General features: G+C 40.3%; 1 protein-coding gene across 1 annotated transcript; it reads left to right on the forward strand.

The window, feature by feature from the left end:
• Window positions 1–1462: 1462 nt before the first annotated feature.
• Window positions 1463–8357, forward strand: LOC308287237 (opioid growth factor receptor-like; the record flags this gene model as incomplete). The annotated part of the gene is made up of 9 exons (XM_080728352.1): window positions 1463–1859; window positions 2430–2492; window positions 2672–2704; window positions 2958–3015; window positions 3156–3234; window positions 3486–3552; window positions 3653–3801; window positions 4108–4377; window positions 8315–8357. Exons 1-9 carry the CDS (start codon window positions 1464–1466, stop codon window positions 8355–8357), a joined length of 1158 nt encoding a protein of 385 aa, XP_080584478.1. The 5' UTR covers window position 1463.
• Window positions 8358–20437: the final 12080 nt, after the last annotated feature.

The following is a 20437-nucleotide window of genomic DNA, read 5'->3' on the forward strand; positions in this document are numbered from 1 at the left end:
CTTTAAAATGGCCAGTTTAGTGGGCGTTTTTGAATACCATTTTAAAACACTTGCTTCCCTGCTAGTATTCATTTTTCATGTTTATAACTTCAAACAGCAGTACTTGTGAACACATTGTTAGATTCTAGGCTTCTGTAAAGCTACTGACTGAATATTACATTTTCTCTGATTTGAGGTAGGCCGCAGTATTTTGGCTACAGAAACAGTAATTCTCAAGATGAGAAGATCATCTTGGGCTCTAATTGAAGCTTGTGAATGTGGGGAGTTTTCTATATACAGGATTCACCATACTTATATTCACCATAAACTGCTTGAAAATGATCATATTTATTTGATGAGAATTTGTCAAGCGGACAGCAATTGTATTGTTTTTTTTTATTCCATGTGCGATTGATCGCACATGAATTTATGACACCAACAGGCATTTCCCCTATTGAGTGCAAGATTAGCTATTTCTGGAAGAAATAAAATATTGAAGGTGTTTTTAATTTTACATTGTAGTTATAGAGGACAATTGTAATGTATTAAGGCATATTTGTCCTATTAGCCAGGGATCCCTTTACAATACATAGGTAGCAAGCACTATAATACTATTTTGTGTCAGGAGGATACTCTATACCAAATTTCATACGTGCGTGACAATGTATGTAATTTTAGTGAATTATTTTAAACATTTACATAATTTCGCCAGAGATGTGTAGGCCTACCAAAAAATTGGCCCCCGAGACCAAACGGCCCTGAGTTGGGGGTATGAACTTGTGATGGCCCAAAGCAGGGGCGTCAATTGGTTATGGCAGGGGTATGCAGCTGCCATAGCCTGGGTCCAGGGGGGAGAATACAAGTTACTTTAAAATATAAATCCATGAATGTCTCTTTGTCTATCTGTGCAGCCAGGTTATGATGTTAAATTACATTAAAATAACTACAGATGCAAAATTTAACAAGGTATTATAATAATATTCTCGGAGAATATAATTCTCCACACTTTTATTCTCCCCATCTTGACAGAATAGTATATTCCCAGGTTCCGCAGGTCAGCTGCACAGGTGCAATTCATTATTGTTAATTAATTGTGGCACGTTTACTATATTTTGCCAAGTTTAGCCGCACTAGAACAACTGTTCCAGGCTGCCATATCCAGCCCAAGAAACCATAGAGATATTTTGGGGAAAAATTGAACTTCTTAAAATAATTGTATCATTCCTGTTGCTAAGGTATGGCAACATGACTGGACCAGTCATGTTGCCATACCTTACCTTTTTCTGAACTGACGCCACTGGCCCAAAGTATATGAAAACAGGAAATAATATCAAGAAAGTAAGCAGGGAACATTATGAGGGCTGGGGCAGGACTGGTTACATCATGTGATTTCCTGACTGTGAACATAAACGAAAGTGAAACAACACAACAGACACTGACAGACGGGGAGCCTACTTCACTTCAGTCTTCAGTTCAGTTCAACTATGGCGCTACCACCTTTTTTAAGTGAAGGCCTTCGACGTTTGCTCCATTACCCTCGCGCAATGTTTCTGCTTGGCCTGGCCCTTGTTACAGCATGGCTTGGGGTTTTTCGCAGGAGTTTACCCTTTATACCGGTGACCGGCGAGGGCGAACCCAGTGTGATTCATCGAGACGATGACACCCTGTCCGCAGGGGGTGAAAGAGCAGCATCTCCCGGTCAGGATCATGATGTGGGATCCGTGGAGCGGCCAAGAACCGAGGAAGATGTCGAGGAAGATTTTGAAAGCAGTGAATATGTCGTTGATCACACTGACGAGTTTTACTGCGAGTATGACTCAACCTGGGAGACGTCGACAAGCCACTCTCAGTGGACTGACCGTCCGAGGTCATCCAACTACGTGAGTCGAAGAGTCAGTACTTTGGCCTGCTGCTGATTCATTTTGAGGTTTATGTTGGATAGTTAAGTTTGTGCCTCACTGAGGCGGCCTCAGACGAGTGTAGGGAGTAGGGACGAGTGTAGAGCAGAGCAGTGCATGGGTCTCAAACCTTTTCATGTCAAGGAACCCTAGTTCAATAATACAGAGTGTATTTTTTTTTGGCAATGTTAATAACTCAATGGATCAATAAAAGCGCTCTTCAATCTACAACTTTTCCCTGGCATATATGCTAATGCTCACATTTAGTTAGTGTAATGCCATAGGCACATTTTTGAAAAGTAATTATTTAAAAAGGCTCAACCTATCCATAGCAACTTAAGACAGTTTTCCCAGTTTTCAATACAGAAATAACTACTAAAATATACAACACATGCACTTCATACATTTTTGAAGTGAAGGCAGTCTGCTGTCAAAGTCAGACTGGTATGGTGCTCGGTGCCTTTAGAAACCATTTATGTCAGATACAGACATACAGTAGGCCTGTATCACTTTTGGTAGACTGATGTTTCATTTAATTTCTTGTATTTGTAGCACAAATTTGGCAGATTCAGAAATGCAGCAAGAGACATGCAGAACTTCCGACACGATTACCCAGTAAGTCGTGGCGCGCACGTGCACACACACACACACACACACACACACACACACACACACACACACACACACACACACACACACACACACACACACACACACACACACACACACACACACACACACACAGTATACCTACTAGGTCCTTGGTTCAAATACATTTGTGTTTTTCACTGCAGGAAAAGACCAGATACAAGCAGTGGAACCAGGAAGTAAGTAATGCATACTGTCTTTTGGATTAGTAGTTTGCATATGAATATGCTATTGCTCAGTTAAATGTAAAATGAGAGAAAATAGGATACACATCCCATAATTGAACAGGAGTTCCTGGATGAAAAAGTGAAAGATGGCTGAAATAGTCTGCCGAGCTCAAAATGTCTCCTGCAAGATTACCTCTGTAGTCTGCACATAGGGCTTAAGTGGTAAGGCTTTGCCATAATAATTTGCCATTCTCTTTTTGAACAGGAGCATCACATGCCTAATTTGGATTTCTACCTTGGAAACAGGCGCTCTTCTCCTGATGGTAAGCCTACTGTAAAACTATGTATAAAGACAAAGCCTATATGGAATACATTTTCCTCAGATAAACATGGACTGTGCAAGTTATTTTGTCACGGATAAGGATGAATACATGTCTTCTCGCCGCATTTCTTTTCTCATTAGACATCTCCATAGATGAGTTTCACAATGAATGGTTTCAGGACTATTACAAATTGGAGAGAGTGCACACATTTATTCAGTGGTAAGTTTCATTCAAACTACTTATGCACCATGAAGACACAAACAAACTAGAACTGCCCTCTGTCGAGGTGCCAACTTGATCCTTGTGCACTGGCATCACCAGAAATGCTGGTTCCTGATTGGGCTACGGGCTTAAACAGACACAGACCAGACATACAGCCGGACGCAGTACTACTTGCACGCTCTGCTGGAACAATAATAATAATGCATGGAGTTAAAACATGCCATTAAGTGAATATGACTTTCTTACAGGTTGTTCCCACTCCAAGAGCCAGGAGTCAACTATGAAGCTGTGGAACTGACAAAAAAAGAAATTGAGGTGTCAAGTCAACTACTGGCAAATAAATTATGAGTTATTTAAGTTATTTCTAAGAATGGGTTTTCCTACTGTTCATGACTGACAACATATTTTCCTTCAGGCTTTTCTTGAAGAAAAAGAGGCAAAGGCAAACCTGCTTGAGTCCTATAAGCTCATGTTGGACTTCTATGGTATTGAGCTCTCCAATGAGGCAACAGGAGAGGTCCAGAGAGCATCCAACTGGGAGGAAAGATTTGCTAACCTTAACAGGTTAACTGACTTTTCATTTTGAATTAACAGCATAAATCATATGTATAAGGTTGTGGTTTCTGTGTCCAATGTCTTCAAACTCTGACTCCAAGAATATGAGGTCACTTAATCTCATTGGTAGATCAGAACCCTAACACATTGTGATTATGTTACTGTTGGTTCAGGAGCCCCTACCTACAGCACTATATCTATAAATGAGCAGCATATGTTTGCATGCTCTGTATTGCATTATTAGAAGGACTAAAGCACTGTAAGTAGTTAGATTGTTTATTTACGTATGTATTGTCTGTCTCCTTGCCATGGTAGGAACACTCACAACAATCAGCGCATCACCCGCATCCTGAAGTGCCTGGGAACGCTGGGGTTCACTCACTATCAAGCCCCCCTGGTACGTTTCTTCCTGCATGAGACTCTTGTCAACGAAGTACTTCCATCTGTCAAGGAGAGTGTGCTTAACTATTTCCTATTTGCCGTGCTTGATAAGAGAGAACGCCAGAGTCTGATCAAATTTGCCTATCAGAACTATAAGCCTAGAGAAGAATTTGTGTGGTGCCCAAGGAAGATACAGATGCTATGGTCAACGGATGCACAATTCCCACATTAGAGTCAGACCTCCACAGTTAGTGAGTCTATGTTGATGAGAGGGCTGAAAAAAGAGAATTTGGTTCTGATGTTAATCTATCCCACAACGAGGAGTGTTCCTCAAAATAACTTGTGGAAAGATATGCAGACATGAATGAGGAGACTACCAATCAGTCACCCATTGAGTGCAGCCTGCCAAGCCAAGACAACATGCCAGAGGATGTCAATCCAGTTTGGCCACACGATTGAAACATGACACAGACTATGCAGTACCAGTTGAGCAAGATTTTCCTGAGCTGATGGAAGCAATTATAAGGCAAGAAAAAGTCCATGGAAGCCTCCGAAAGCCAAATGAATGTACATGAAGTACCTAGGCTTGAAGTAGCGAAGAGGGTGACAGTGGCAATTGATCCACAGATGAGAACACAGATAAGCAGCAGGTGATAGATTACTATTTAGAGAATGCTCCAGCTTCCACATTAAATGCCTTAACCTGTAGATGGAAACGGTGATTTTTGAAATTAGGTTTGGTTGAAGTACTGTACTGTACTGTAACGTTTTTTTATTTCAGGGAGTTTGGTTTGTTCTTTCACTTGTCAAATATTATTGTTTTGTTTGGAATAGTGTGCTTTTTTGTTTTTCAAGTCAATATTTTAACTTTGAGAATCACAATTTATGTTTAAATAGTAATTAATAATAGTTATTTCCTCATTGTGTAAATATTTGAGAGGTGGAGCCGCACCTCTCAGTGGGTATGTCTGAATGTGGCTGTGTGTGTGTGTGTGGCTGGCTGGCTGACTATGTCTGTATTATGGCAATACCTCTGCTGACCACACACACACACACACACACACACACACACACACACACACACACACACACACACACACACACACACACACACACACACACACACACACACGCACGCACACGTTAAGGGAGGGGTGCTGTTGGGCAGGCCAGGCACACTCAGATGCACACACACAATTTAGAGAACCACAATTTGTTTCAGTTGATTTCTTCATTGTGTAAACATTTTTTATTTTTATTATGGAATTCATTGATTGATTTAGATTTTTTTGTTTAAAGCTGCAATCCCTATGTCCTTTCCTCTAACACCTGGGATTTTAGCTCAACATCTACCACTCAGGCAAGAGGAAATCCCTGCATGGCCAGGCGAGATATTGGGCTAAGAGCTTCAGGCACGGCTATTTGTTAACCTGTGTGTGTCCTACCTGATATCAGGGTCTACATTTCCCTGTGGAAGAGTTAGTAGGGCAGGAGAGAGGGGTCTACCAGCACCCCAATGACATGTTTTCGAAACCTGTTTTTTTTGGACCGTTATGATGTCTAGTTATGATTTCTGCTTGTTGCCGTCGCCAACTAATACCCCATGGGGTTCATTTTTAACCTTTTCTCACAACTATTCCCAATCTGAACCATACAATGGTCATAACAGAAAATGCCATAACGCTTGATGTAAACAACCTACAGGGACAAATGAACACACTTTTCTATATGATTTTGACCCAGGGAATTCATTAAAGTTGTTATTTTTTACATTTAAGCACATCTTGACCCTATTTCAGGACAGAAACGGCGAAGAATAACCCAAAAATGTTCAAAACACGTCTATACTTCTCTTTGTACAGATGAATTAAGGTGTATTCTTTTGATACCACAGGTTTTTTAGGACCCTTATGATGTCTAGTTATGATTTCTGCTTGTTGCCGTGGTCAACTAATGTCCCATGGGGTTAATTTTTAACCTTTTCTCACATATCCCCAATTAGTGTGGGGATTTAGGGGAGCAAATGCTAAATTCGTGCAATTTTGACTTAAAGCGCGAAATTTTGCACAGATGTAGCCCAGGGCTTGCTCTAATGATTTAGCTAGGGCGCCCGAGTCTGCGACCTTCGGGGTCTCCACAGCGGTCAAATCAAGTTGGGCTTCCATTGACTTTCTAAACAGGAGGAAAATACCCAGAAAAAGATTTTTTTTCTGGGTATTTAAGGAGGATCTGAGGGGTCTAACTAGGGGTTTGTCATGATGCTGAATCCATTGCAGGCATTTGTTTTGCACAAAAAACATTCAGTGGGCTAGAAATGGCCTTAGAAAACAATACACGTATGGGTGAGTATTCATGTTAGTCGGAGGCCTTAGGGTTTTTTTTTCTCGTGCTAATCAGTCTAAAAGTTCAAGATTTTGCACAGATGTAGCTCAGGGCATGCTCTAATGATTTAACTAGGGCGCCCGAGTCTGCGACATTCGGGGTTGCCACAGCGGCCAAATCAAGTTGGGCTCCCATCGACTTTAGTGATGAAAAGTGATGAGTCATCACTTTTCAGAGTTGTGTGGGTGCTGTGGCGACCCCGAAGGTTGCAGACTCGGGCGCCCTAGCTAAATCATTAGAACATGCCCTGAGCTACATCTGTGCAAAATTTTGAACTTTTAGACTGATTAGCACAAGAAAAGAAAACACTAAGGCCTCCGACTAACATGAATACTCACCCATACGTGTATTGTTTTCTGAGGCCATTTCTAGCCCACAGAATGTGTTTTGTGCAAAACAAATGCCTGCAATGGATTCGGCATCATGACAAACCCCTAGTTAGACCCCTCAGATCCTCCTTAAATACCCAGAAAAAAAATCTTTTTCTGGGTATTTTCCTCCTGTATAGAAAGTCAATGGAAGCCCAACTTGATTTGACCGCTGTGGCGACCCCGAAGGTCGCAGACTCGGGCGCCCTAGCTAAATCATTAGAGCAAGCCCTGGGCTACATCTGTGCAAAATTTCGCGCTTTAAGTCAAAATTGCACGAAATTAGCATTTGCTCCCCTAAATCCCCACACTAATTGGGGATATGTGAGAAAAGGTTAAAAATGAACCCCATGGGACATTAGTTGACCACGGCAACAAGCAGAAATCATAACTAGACATCATAAGGGTCCTAAAAAACCTGTGGTATCAAAAGAATACACCTTAATTTATCTGTACAAAGAGAAGTATAGACGTGTTTTGAACATTTTTGGGTTATTTTTCACCGTTTCTGTCCTGAAATAGGGTCAAGATGTTCATACATGTTAAAAATAACCACTTTAATGAATTCCCTGGGTCAAAATCATATAGAAAAGTGTGTTCATTTGTCCCTGTAGGTTGTTTACATCAAGCGTTATGGCATTTTCTGTTATGACCATTGTATGGTTCAGATCGGGAATAGTTGTGAGAAAAGGTTAAAAATGAACCCCATGGGGTATTAGTTGGCGACGGCAACAAGCAGAAATCATAACTAGACATCATAACGGTCCAAAAAAAACAGGTTTCGAAAACATGTCATTGGGGTGCTGGTAGACCCCTCTCTCCTGCCCTACTAAGTAGGGAGAGCACCTCCAACCACTTCAGATGGTTGGAGGTGATTGTATTTTCATAGTTTACTCTACATACAATACAGCTTGGTTAAAATGTACTACAAAATTCTTGATTGTGTGAATAAAAATGGTTCAAATGTGATTTCCTGTTGTGATTAGGCTCTCTTAAAATATTCGTAGAATACAGTTGCTAATATTAAGTTGTGGATGCATTAATGGTAAATCTAATCAATATGTGAGATTTGTATAGCAGATGCACTGCCTCTGATTTGGGCGGAACCCTAAACCTAACCCTAACCTTGAAGGCCAATTCGGCTGATTGATACTCCACTTTTAGAGCCGAATTTATTTCTGTTCGGCTCTGTCTAAACTACAATATGACATCATTTGGGTGGGCGTGTACAGTCATTAATTTGGCTGTTCGGTGCCACCGAAATTTTGTGACTCCCCGAATGGCAAACCGAACAGAAATAAATTCGGCTCTAAAAGTGGAGTATGAATAATTCAGATTTGTATTTTTTTACAGTGTCTGAAAGATGGTCTGTGTCCTGTCATAATCTCTAGGTCTTCCTATCTGGCCAAACTGAGCAACCAGGGACAGGAATGAAGGGCTATGTTCAGATATTTAACCAACTGAGCCCAATGAGCAAGGTTCAAGTTTATTGGTCTCCCTCAGGAGAAATTTGTCTTGGAGACAGAGCCACGTCTGCATTGTACATAAAACACTTAAGACAAAAAAGACAAATAGCAAAAAACTGAAAACAGACATATAGCACCCACACACCTATAATACATTGCCTCTACTCAATCTATTGTTTAACATTTTAATTGACATTGGAACAAATGAGTGCTTTTATCTATTATAATGGCAGTCTGGAGTTCTATATCTTCTGCCAGATGGCAATAGTTCGTACTCTCTGTTCAATACATGCAGGGGGTCAGACACTATGTTTCGAGCTTGTCTTACCACTCCTTGTTCAAAGATGGCCTGGGGGGTGATCGGGGGGGTGGCCATACCCATGATCTTCCCTGCCGTATTTGCTAGCCTAGCTATTTGAGACTTATATTTAACAGTCAGGTTACCAAACCAGCTAGACATACCATATCTCAGAATGGATTCTATACTAGCCCTGTAGAAAGTCAACATAATATTCACACTGACTCCAAAAAGCCTAAGTCTTCGAAGACAATGTAGGCGCTGATGTGTCTTAGAACATACAGTTGTTAACATGCGTGTGCCAGCTCAGATCCTGATCAATCTGCACTCCTAGATACTTATAGGAGGCGACCTGTTTTTGATGTTATGGTCGTGAACACAATATGAAATATCAATATGAAAGACCTTTGTGAAGATAGCAGACCCATGGAAAAGCAACTGCAGCACAGTGACTCCACCAATCAGGCATTTCTGGTTGAGTGGCCAGACCAGACGGAAGACATTCCGCCAAAAGTCACATGACTAGACTAGCATATGATGACGACCCGCCGTCAGTTAGCCAAAAGGCACCTGAACAACTCATGCAGGCAGAAGCAAAATCATATGGTCTGTTGAAATCGCCACTTTTTCCATGGCACGGAGGACATCAAGAGCCGAGGAAGATTTTGAAAGCAGTGAATATGTCGTTGATCACACTGACGAGTTTTACTGCGAGTACGACTCAACCTGGGAGACGTCAACAAGCCACCACTCACAGTGGACTGACCGTCCGAGGTCATCCAACTACGTGAGTCGAAGAGTCAGTACTTTGGCCTGTTGCTGATTCATTTTGAGGTTTATGTTGGATAGTTAGTTTTGTGTTTCATCTTTTCAAGATGGGATTTGCGCCTCACTGAGGCGGCCTCAGACGAGTGTAGGGACGAGTGCAGGGCCTCTATAGAGCAGTGCATGGTTCTCAAACTTATTCATGTCAAGGACCCCGAAATAATTTGACACTTATTAGCCCGTGGATGGACCCCCATTTGAAAATATATGCCAGGGAGGGACCCCCATGCGAGAAGATTATTTGGGTGCATCAGCCATTTTAATTTCAAGGACCCCCAGTTTGACATGCATAAACTAGCTATACGGTCGGATCCCTATTTAATGGTATTTCTATCTGGGAATTTTATTGTAAAATCAGTGTTAATTAACTTGTATACAATTGTGTACAATGGATACTGACATTTACATACCGATTTACAAGAGTGGCAATGTTAACTTAACTTAACTCAATGGATCAATAAAAGCTCTCTTCAAGCTACAATTTTAGTTAAAAATGCTATGGTTGTAAGGAACCATTTCCCCTGGCATATTGATATGCTAATGCTCACATTTAGTTAGTGCCATGGGCACATTTTTGAAAAATAAATGACATAGTGGATTTAAAAAGGCTCAACCTATCCATAGCAACTTAAGACAGTTTTCCCAGTTTTCAATACAGAAATAACTACTAAGATATACAACAAATGCATTTTTTAAGTGGAGGCAGTCTGCTAAGTCAAAGTCAGACTGGTATGGTGCCTTTAGAAACCATTTATTTCAGATACAGTAGGCCTGTATCACCTTTGGTAGACTGATGTTTCTTTTCGTTTATTGTATTTGTAGCACAAATTTGTCAGATTCAAAAATGCAGCAAGAGACATGCAGAACTTCCGAAACAATCACTGGGTAAGTTGTCACACGCACGCACGCACGCACGCACGCACGCACGCACGCACGCACGCACGCACGCACACACACACACACACACACACACACACACACACACACACACACACACACACACACACACAAAGTATACCTAGGTCATTGGTTCAAATACATTTTTGTGTTTTTCACTGCAGGAAAGGACCAGATACAAGCAGTGGAACCAGAAAGTAAGTACACTTTAAATGCCTACTGTCTTTTGGATTAGTAGTTTACATATGAATATGCTATTGATGTTCTGTTTGAGTTAAATATAAATGAGAGAAAATAGGATACACATCCCATAATTGAACAGCAGTTCCTGGATGAAAAAGTGAAAGATGGCTGAAATAGTCTGCTGAGCTCACTACAAATGTCTCCTGCAAGATACATATATGGCTTAAGTGGTTAGGCTTTGCCATAATAATTTGCCATTCTCTTTTTGAACAGGTGTATCACATGCCTAATTTGGATTTCTACCTTAGAAAGATCCCTTCTTCTCCTGATGGTAAGCCTACTGTAAAACTATGTATAAAGACAAAGCCTATATGGAATACATTTTCCTCAGATAAACATGGACTGTGCAAGTTATTTTGTCACTGTTAAGGATGAATACATGTCTTCTCGCCACATTTCTTTTCTCATTAGGCATCTACATAGATGTGTTTCACAATAGATGGTTTAAGGACTATTCCAAATTGGAGAGAGTGCACACATTTATTCAGTGGTAAGTTTCATTCAAACTACTTATGCACCATGAAGACAGAACTAAACTAGAACTGCACTCTGTCGAGGTGCCAACTTGCTCCTTGTGCACAAATAGGCCATGTATGGCCTACTTGTGCGCCAGCAGAGCATGCCATGAGGTGCGCTCACCACTGGCGATGTCAGTGACATCACCACTGGCATCACCAGAAACGCTGGTCCCTGATTGGGCTACGGGCTTAAACAGACACTGACATACATATGCAGCCGAACGCAGTACTACTTGCGCACTTTGCTGTCACAATAATAACTAGAAATACTGTTCCTACGAAACAGTGTGGGCTTTGCTCATGACTATACTCTGCAGTGTGATAACTGTCATGTGAAGCTCGACCAATACTCCAGCTAACACCACTCCCAGATATTTTTTTATCAATTGCGCCTCATTGGCTAACAGAACACGATATGCGGCGGAAATAATGACGACACCATAGTGTTTTCGCCTTTGAACTGTCTTGGAAATTGCAAGTGTGGTTGCCGACGTGACTATATTCTGCTGCAAGCTAACTGTCATGTGAAGCTCAACCAATACCCAAGCTAGCACCACTCCCAAATGTTTTCCACCAATTTCCAATTGCATCTGATTCAAGGTAAAAACCCGTTCAAAAATAAAGTTTATTTATTCTAGAATAAATAAAGTTTCCCCAGGACTACAGTGTGTTGCCCTGTTGGGCAACCACACTAATGCATGGAGATGTTAAAACATGCCATTAAGTGAATATGACTTTCTCACAGGTTGTTCCCACTCCAAGAGCCAGGAGTCAACTATCACGCTGAGGAACTGACAAACAAAGAAATTGAGGTGTCAAGTCAACTACTGGCAAATAAATTATGAGTTATTTAAGTTATTTCTAGGAATGTGTTTTCCTACTGTTCATGACTGACAACATATTTTCCTTCAGGCTTTTCTTGAAAACAAAAAGGCAAAGGCAAACCTGCTTAAGTCCTATAAGCTCATGTTGGACTTCTATGGCATTCGGCTCTCCAATGAGGCAACAGGAGAGGTCCAGAGAGCATCAAACTGGGAGGGAAGATTTGCTAACCTTAACAGGTTAACTGACTTTTCATTTTGAATTAACAGCATAAATCATATAAGGTTGTGGTTTCTGTGTCCAATGTCTTCAAACTCTGACTCCAAGAATATGAGGTCACTTAATCTCATTGGTAGATCATAACCCTAACACATTGTGATTATGTTACTGTTGGTTCAGGAGCCACTACCTACAGCACTATCTATAAATGAGCAGCATATGTTTGCATCCTCTGTATTGCATTCTTAGAAGGACTAAAGCACTGTAAGTAGTTAGATTGTTTATTTACGTATGTATTGTCTGTCTCCTTGACATGCCATGGTAGGAACACTCACAACAATCAGCGCATCACCCGCATCCTGAAGTGCCTGGGAACGCTGGGGTTCACTCACTATCAAGCCCCCCTGGTACGTTTCTTCCTGCACGAGACTCTTGTCAACAAAGTACTTCCATCTGTCAAGGAGAGTGTGCTTAACTATTTCCTATTTGCCGTGCTTGATAAGCGAGAACGCAGGAGTCTGATCCAATTTGCCTATCAGAACTATAAGCCTAGAGAAGAATTTGTGTGGTGCCCAAAGAAGATACAGATGCTATGGTCAACGAACGCCCGTTGGTTCGAACAGCGTCGGCAGGTTAGATAATCACCCGCGTCGGCAGGTTAGGTTAGATAATCACCTGCGTCACAGTTACTGAGGTTAGGGTTAGGGTTAAGGTTAGGTTTTGGTGGTCGGACCCAAGGGTGTTCGACCTAATGACATTCCAGTCAGACCTCCACAGTTGTGTCTTGTGGAGTTGAAACATGACACAGACTATGCAGTACCAGTTGAGCAAGATTTTCCTCAGCTGATGGAAGCAATCCTCTGAAAGCCAAATGAATGTACATGAAGTACCTAGGCTTGAAGTAGCGAAGAGGGTGACAGTGGCAATTGATCCACAGATGAGAACACAGATAAGCAGCAGTTGATAGATTACTATTTAGAGAATGCCCCAGCTACCACATTAAATGCCTTAACCTGTAGATGGAAACAGTGATGTTTGAAATTAGGTTTGGTTGAAGTACTGTACTGTACTGTAATGGTTTATTCTGGGAGTTTGGTTTGTTCTTTCACTTGTCAAATATTATTGTTTCGTTTGCAATGGCATGCTTTTTTTTTCAAGTAAATATTTTAACTTTGAGATTCACAATTTATGTTAATAGTAATTAGTTATTTCCTCATTCTGTAAATATTTGAGTGGTGGAGCCGCACCTCTGAGTGTGTGTGTGTGTGTGTGTGTGTGTGTGTGTGTGTGTGTGTGTGTGTGTGTGTGTGTGTGTGTGTGTGTGTGTGTGTGTGTGTGTGTGTGTGTGTGTGTGTGTGTGTGTGTGTGTGGCTGGCTGGCTGGCTGGCTGGCTGGCTATGTCCGTATCATGGCATTACCTCTGCTGACACGTTAAGGGAGGGTTGCTGTTGAGCGGGCCAGTCACAAGCACACACACACACGCAGCCTCCACCGCTCAGTTCACACGGGTGTGATTATTTTAGTTTGGAATAGTGTGCTTTTTTGTTTTACAGTTTTTCCAGACAACATTGTAATTTTGAGAACCACAATTTGTTTCAGTTGATATTTCTTCATTATATAAACATTTTAATTTTATTATGGAATTGATTGATTTAGATTTTTTTGTTTAAAGCTGCAATCGCTATATGTCCTCTCCTCTAACACCTGGGATTTTAGCTCAACATCTACCACTCAGGCAAGAGGAAATCCCTGCATGGCCAAGAGAGATATTGGGCTAAGAGCTTCAGGCACAGCTATTTGTTAACCTGTGTGTGTCCTACCTGATATCAGGGTCTACATTTCCCTGTGGAAGAGTAGGGAGAGCACCTCCAACCACTTCAGATGGTTGGAGGTCATATTTAGTCCATAGTGCGGGTCTCCAACAGCTTTTGAGTGTATGCTCATTGCTCACAGTATAGCCTTGGTTTTTATATTAAATACAATGCCAAAAAGAGTAAAATCATGATTATCCGAAGTAGGGAAGACAGTATCAACCTTCCCTGACTTCAATCTAGCTGGCGCTGTCCTAAATGTATGCAGCGAGGTTACTTATTTGGGTCATATTATTTCCAATGACTTTTCAGATAACTAGGACATCTATAGACAGCGGCGGAAGCTGAATGCCCAAGCCAACATGTTGTGTTGCAAATTTAGCATGTGCTCAGTACCTGTGAAGATATGTCTTTTTAGATCCTTTTGTACACCACTGTATACTGCCCACCATTGGTGTCACTACAGACAAGGCAGCATCAGACGTCTCACAGTGGCCTATTGTACGAGGCTGCTGTTAAGAGCTCCGAGAAGCTCCAGTGCCAACCAGATGTTTGTCAGTGTCGGGGTACCCACCTGCTCTGCTGTACTACGCAACATTATGTACAGGTTTATGTGTAGGGCATCTGAGTCAGTTAATGACATCATTGCTGTTATAACAGACCCTACAGACAGTTCTGTCAGGTTCTCATCTAGACTGTGGAACCATTGGCGCACATGTCTGTATGTCAGAAACTGAATTTTTGGGTTTGGTGCTTTGTGCTTTTATTTCTGAATTATTTTATTACTTGTTCTTGTATTGTTTTATTACTTGTTCTTGTATTGTTTTATTGTATTGCAACTGATATGGATCTTCCTGGGTCTGAAATAAAGATTGAATCATTGTATTTTCATAGGCTACTCTATATACAATTCAGCTATGGTACTACACAAGTCTTGATTGTGTGAATAAAAATGGTTCAAACATGATTTCCTGTTGTGATTAGGTCCTGTCAATACAGTTGCTACTATTATGTTGTGGATGCATTAATGGGAAATCTAATCAATATGTGAGATTTGTATAGCAGATGCACTGCCTCTGATTTGGGCAGAACCCTAAACCTAACCCTAACCTTAAAGGCCGATTCATACTCCACTTTTAGAGACAAATTTATTTCTGTATTTGGCTCTGTCTAAACTACAGTATGACATCATTCGGGTGGGCAGGTACAGTCATTAATTCGGCTGTTCGGTGCCACCAAGATTTTGTGACTCCCTGAACACCGAACCAAAACTCTAAAAGTGGAGTATGAATAATTCAGATTTGTATGTTTTACAGTGTCTGAAAGATGGTCTGTGTCCAGTCATAATCTATAATAATAATGATCTGGACCGATCATTCAGAGACAGATTTCTTGCCAGTTTGGAACAATAGGTCTTCCTATCTGGCCAAACTGAGCAACCAGGGACAGGAATGAAGGGCTATGCTCAGGTATATAACCAATTGAGCCCAATAATCAATATGAAAGAGCTTTGTGAAGATAGCAGATTCATGGAAAAGCAACTGCAGCACAGTGACTCCACCAATCAGGCATTTATGGTTGAGTGGCTCGACCAGACGGAAGACATTCCTCCAAAAGTCACATGACTAGACTAGCATATGACGACGACCCGCTTGGAGTTAGCCAAAAGGCACCTGAACAACTCATGCAGACCATGAGAAGCAAAATCCTATGGTCTGTTGAAATGGCCACTATTCCCATGGCATGGAGGAAATCAGGCATTATGCATTACCTCATTAGTCTACTGTCAAACGTGGGTGTTTTTATGCTAGTCAGAGTCAGGGACTCTCTGGTAAACTGTGGGTCTGAATCCTTGTGAAAATGGGATATGTATTACATTTTTTTTAGACATTTACAAAACACTGGGAAAGAAATACTTTGGAATTGTCTACAAAAAATAGGGCAACCAGACTATAGTAGCCTACTTGTACGACTTTTTTGCTACTCCTCCCACCACAGTTTTGGTGGCACGCACTTGGGCCAAATGTCAAATCGACCAGCTTCATCGGGACACGCAATCGTGCTATTTTGCTATACGTTGTATAGTTTAATTTACTGTATATACATTTCCGTGAATACATTTTCTCCATTGACTTTGATTAAAATTAAACTTTTCCAAATTTGGAGATGGCTGACATCATAGATGTCTGACATCATATAGACCACATGAGAGTGACAGAGACTTGAATCAAAGGGAAAATTCAAATGGTAAGAAGAAATTAATTTGCGAAATTCACGTCAAGACAACCACACTTGCAATTTATAATTTCATCTTTCTAGTTTTAATATTTTTGGTACATATAAATACCAAAAAAGAAAATATATGAGTTTATAACTTCAAACAGCAGTACTTGTGAACCCATTGTTAGATTCTAGGCTTCTGTAAAGCTACCGACTGAATATTATATTTTCTCTGATTTGAGGTATAGCGCAGTATTTTGGCTACAAAAACAGTAATTCTCAAGATGAGAAGATCATCTTGGGCTCAAAGTGAAGCTTATGAATGTGGGAAGTTTTCTATATACAGGAGAGGTACTTCACAATAAACTGCTTGAAAAAGATCCTATTTTATGAGAATTTGTCAAGTGGACAGCAATTTTATTGTGTTTCTGGGGATGTTGAGGGTGATATCTTAAAATAAATTGGTAGCAAGCACCATAATACTAGTTTGCCACTTACCCCTATGTGTCAGTATACTCCATACCAAATTTCATACGTGTGTGACAATGTATGTAATTTTAGTGATGGGTTTTGGGGCCCCTGAGACCAAACGGCCCCAAGTTGGGGGTGTTCAGTATGAACTGTGATGGCCCAAGGTATATGCTAACAGGAAATAATAGTGAAAAAAAGTAAGCAGAGAACATTATGAGGGCTGGGGCTAGCTCCCGGACTAATAGACGAGAAACGAAGGCGAGAAAATGCAGTGGTGGAAAAAGTAGGCTTTATTCAAATTATTTAGGCTACTTAAAAGTACCAATACCACAATGTAGAAATACTCTGTTACAAGTAAAAGACTTTAATATAAAATGTACTTGAGTAGAAATACAAAAGTTTTGGCAATTTGAAAGTACCAAAAGTAAAAGTGTGTGTCCCATTTCAATTTTCAATTGTTAGATCGGCTATTTTCTAACGGCCGAAATGAAGTTGAAGCGTATGTTTTGTAGGCTTATAATAATCTACAAAGTAGTTTTCATATAGTGGAGTAAAAGTATAGGCTATTTGGATCTGAGATGTAGTGGAGTAGAAGTAAAACGTAAAAGTATTGGAAATTGGAAAGAATACTTAAAGTATAAATACCTCAAAAGTACTTGTGTAGCCTAAATGAGCTTTAGTTACTTTACACCACTGCCAATTGCTGTGATAGTGGTACGAGCAAGTCTGTGCAACACAGCTACAATCTTAAATCTTTTTTTGACTTTTTGAAAAGTAGAGCAGAGTGGTCAAGACATTTGGAAAATGTAACAGTTCTGACAAATCTTCTCTGAAATAGATAAATATTATGGAAGTAGTGTAGGAGCCATTTAGAACGTGCTGGCCCAGACAATATTGCAGTATAGCCTATGTTAAATGTGGATAAATCAAGCTATAATATAATGTTAGCAGACAGTTCTGATTGACCAGGCCACACATTTTGTATACTGGATATACAGGTTTTGTGACAAATTGTAGCTGCCTGAAACTCCAGCTTCACACTGCATCAGTGAGTCAAAAATAAAAGAAATGTGCGCTCTTTAGAGCACATCATAGTTATCATTGCTATAGAGTGTTAGTGCAGTAGCAGGGGTCTCACTATCTCTCCAGCTCTTTAATAAACTTAAAATACATTTCAGGCAGGTGATAAAGGGAGAGTACCCATTTATCGGCTTATTCTTTTACATTGTGCCGGTTCCGGTTGTGTCTGCTCAGTTATCATCCAGGAACCGGGAGGAATGTGTTTTCAATGGGTCTAGCATGGTTAACATGGAGTTTGAAGTCGAATGGGCTTAAATATAGTAGGAGGGTGTGTGTATGATCAATAGCATATAACTAAAAATACCATTTAAATCCTGAAAAACCTATGTTGCTGTATAGGATATACATAGATCAAACCTAAAATGACACAGACATTTTCCCGGATTTAATGGGATGAATGAGGTCCATTTAAAACCCCTTTCGTTCTGGCATCATATTGTATATCTCACACTTCCAACACACTGTCACTGACTTACTTATCTCCTGAGCCCTGAGCCAGTACCGTCCAGATTTGGCATATACTGTAGGTGTCTGCTTCTGGTATGTCTGGATGGAATTATATAATACTAAGGATACCACAGATTTTGGCTGTGTAGTTTTCTTTGTCATATTTCCCCCACACGTTATACTGTATTTAAAGTAGAGAATGAATAGTATATGATGGTCATAAAAATACAACCTTATCACCGTTGTTGTAAACCACAGACTTTATCGCTAGAAAGATTGTTTGCGTTATATTACTACAGCTCATTTTCCATGGGGATGGAACATTCACTAATGGCCATCCAGACAACAGTCAGTAGACATGCTGGCGTTATTGTCTTCCTGAGAGATAGAGGGATATGTGAATCTGGCAAAGCCATCCTGTACAGACTAGAGGAGAGATATGAGATCAGTACATCACATCACATCAGATAACAAAAAGCACTAGCAATACTCCTTGGATGGTGTAATTAGAGAGAAAAGTAATTAGACCAGGGTTAATGAGACCCTATAAAAGTCACCTGTCTTTTTGTAATGATAACAAAGTCCACACACTGCTGAATTGATGCGTTTTTTTTTTGTCATCATTGGATATTATTTGTATTCAACAAACAAGATAAGAACAATCTTGAATGATTCTTGTGCACATAAGTGCCTTAATGGTGTCTCATTGAGAAGTGTAGGCAAGGCTATTATCTTATCTTTCAGGGCCATGCTTCCTTCCAGGGAGACAAGTGTTCCAAGGGTAACGTCAGAGGACACCCAAGACCTGTTTGCAAACTGTACGGGTGAAAATAGGTTTGAGTTGAATATGGCTCCACTTCAACTTCAGCTTCTTGAGACCATAACCCCAATAATTAATTTATTTTTAGATGATGTGTTTGTTTACATTACCATGTTAACTGAAAATGTAAACATCATTGTGCAGCTAATATGGATATGGATATTTTTTTGTTCAATATCTTTATTCATGACACATATGTATCAACAATTTACATTAAACATCAATTAAATATTTTTCCCCTTTTTTCTCCCTTTCCCCAACCCTCCCCCATATTGCTATCTTTAATCAAAGGAACATAAAACACAAATACAAAATTGAAATAGTTCAGCGTACACAATAAACATAATAGTAAATACACAGTTGAGACAAACACCAATACAACATTAAATACAGTAAATTAAAGAGAAATAAAAAATAAAAAAGGGGAAAAATTAAGTCTTGGGATTAAGTCTTCTAGGCACCATAGTTGCAATTTTCTACACAATTCAAGTCGATAGAGTGTTAACAGACGTCATCCTCCTCGATTATGTATACCTTTACAGATTCGTACGTCGCGTAGTCATTGGGTGTATTACTGAATTACACAATATCAATCAGTCCGCTGGAAGTGTCCTCAGCCCCTCAAAGTATGTGATAAATGGTTGCCAGGTTGAGAAAAATGGATATGGATATTTGAATTTCAAGTCAGTATTTACTGACTTGACTGAATTTATCTAACTGATATCTATTTATTGCATGGTCTTACAGTATGGACCCACACAGTAAGGGGTTATTCTGCAGAATGTCCAATGTTATCATTGTACCAATCCAGTGAATGACACTGAAACCCTGACAGTCAGTATTATGTCCTCACTAACTTGTTCCACCCTTTAGGCAAATTGATTCAATAACAGTGCACTCTACTTTGTCAATTCACACTAATGTAACACATCCATCATGCTCCTGGGGAACTAACTATAACCATGACATTTAACTCTTAATGTTTGGGCACACGCATATACGCATGCACACACACACACACACACACACACACACACACGCACACACACGCACACACACGCGCGCACACACACGCGCGCACAGACACACACACACACACACACACACACACACACACACACACACACACACACACACACACACACACACACACAATGTTCAAACACAACCTATATGCAGGGGTGTCAAACCAAATTTTGGGCCCTGGGGACTTTAACTATTGAAAAAATAGCAGATATACAGTACAAGCTCACCGCGCTGCGAGCTTGTAGATCTGCTATTTTTGAAAAAGCGTGAAAAGTCTTTGAATAAAAAAAAAAAAAACATGTTTCAATGTCAGTGGTGCTCAAACATTTTCATGTGAAGGACCCCCAAAAT

The sequence above is a fragment of the Nannobrachium achirus genome (assembly GCF_963921795.1).
Source record: "Nannobrachium achirus genome assembly, chromosome: 6".
In the NCBI taxonomy this organism is placed as follows: Eukaryota; Metazoa; Chordata; class Actinopteri; order Myctophiformes; family Myctophidae; genus Nannobrachium; species Nannobrachium achirus.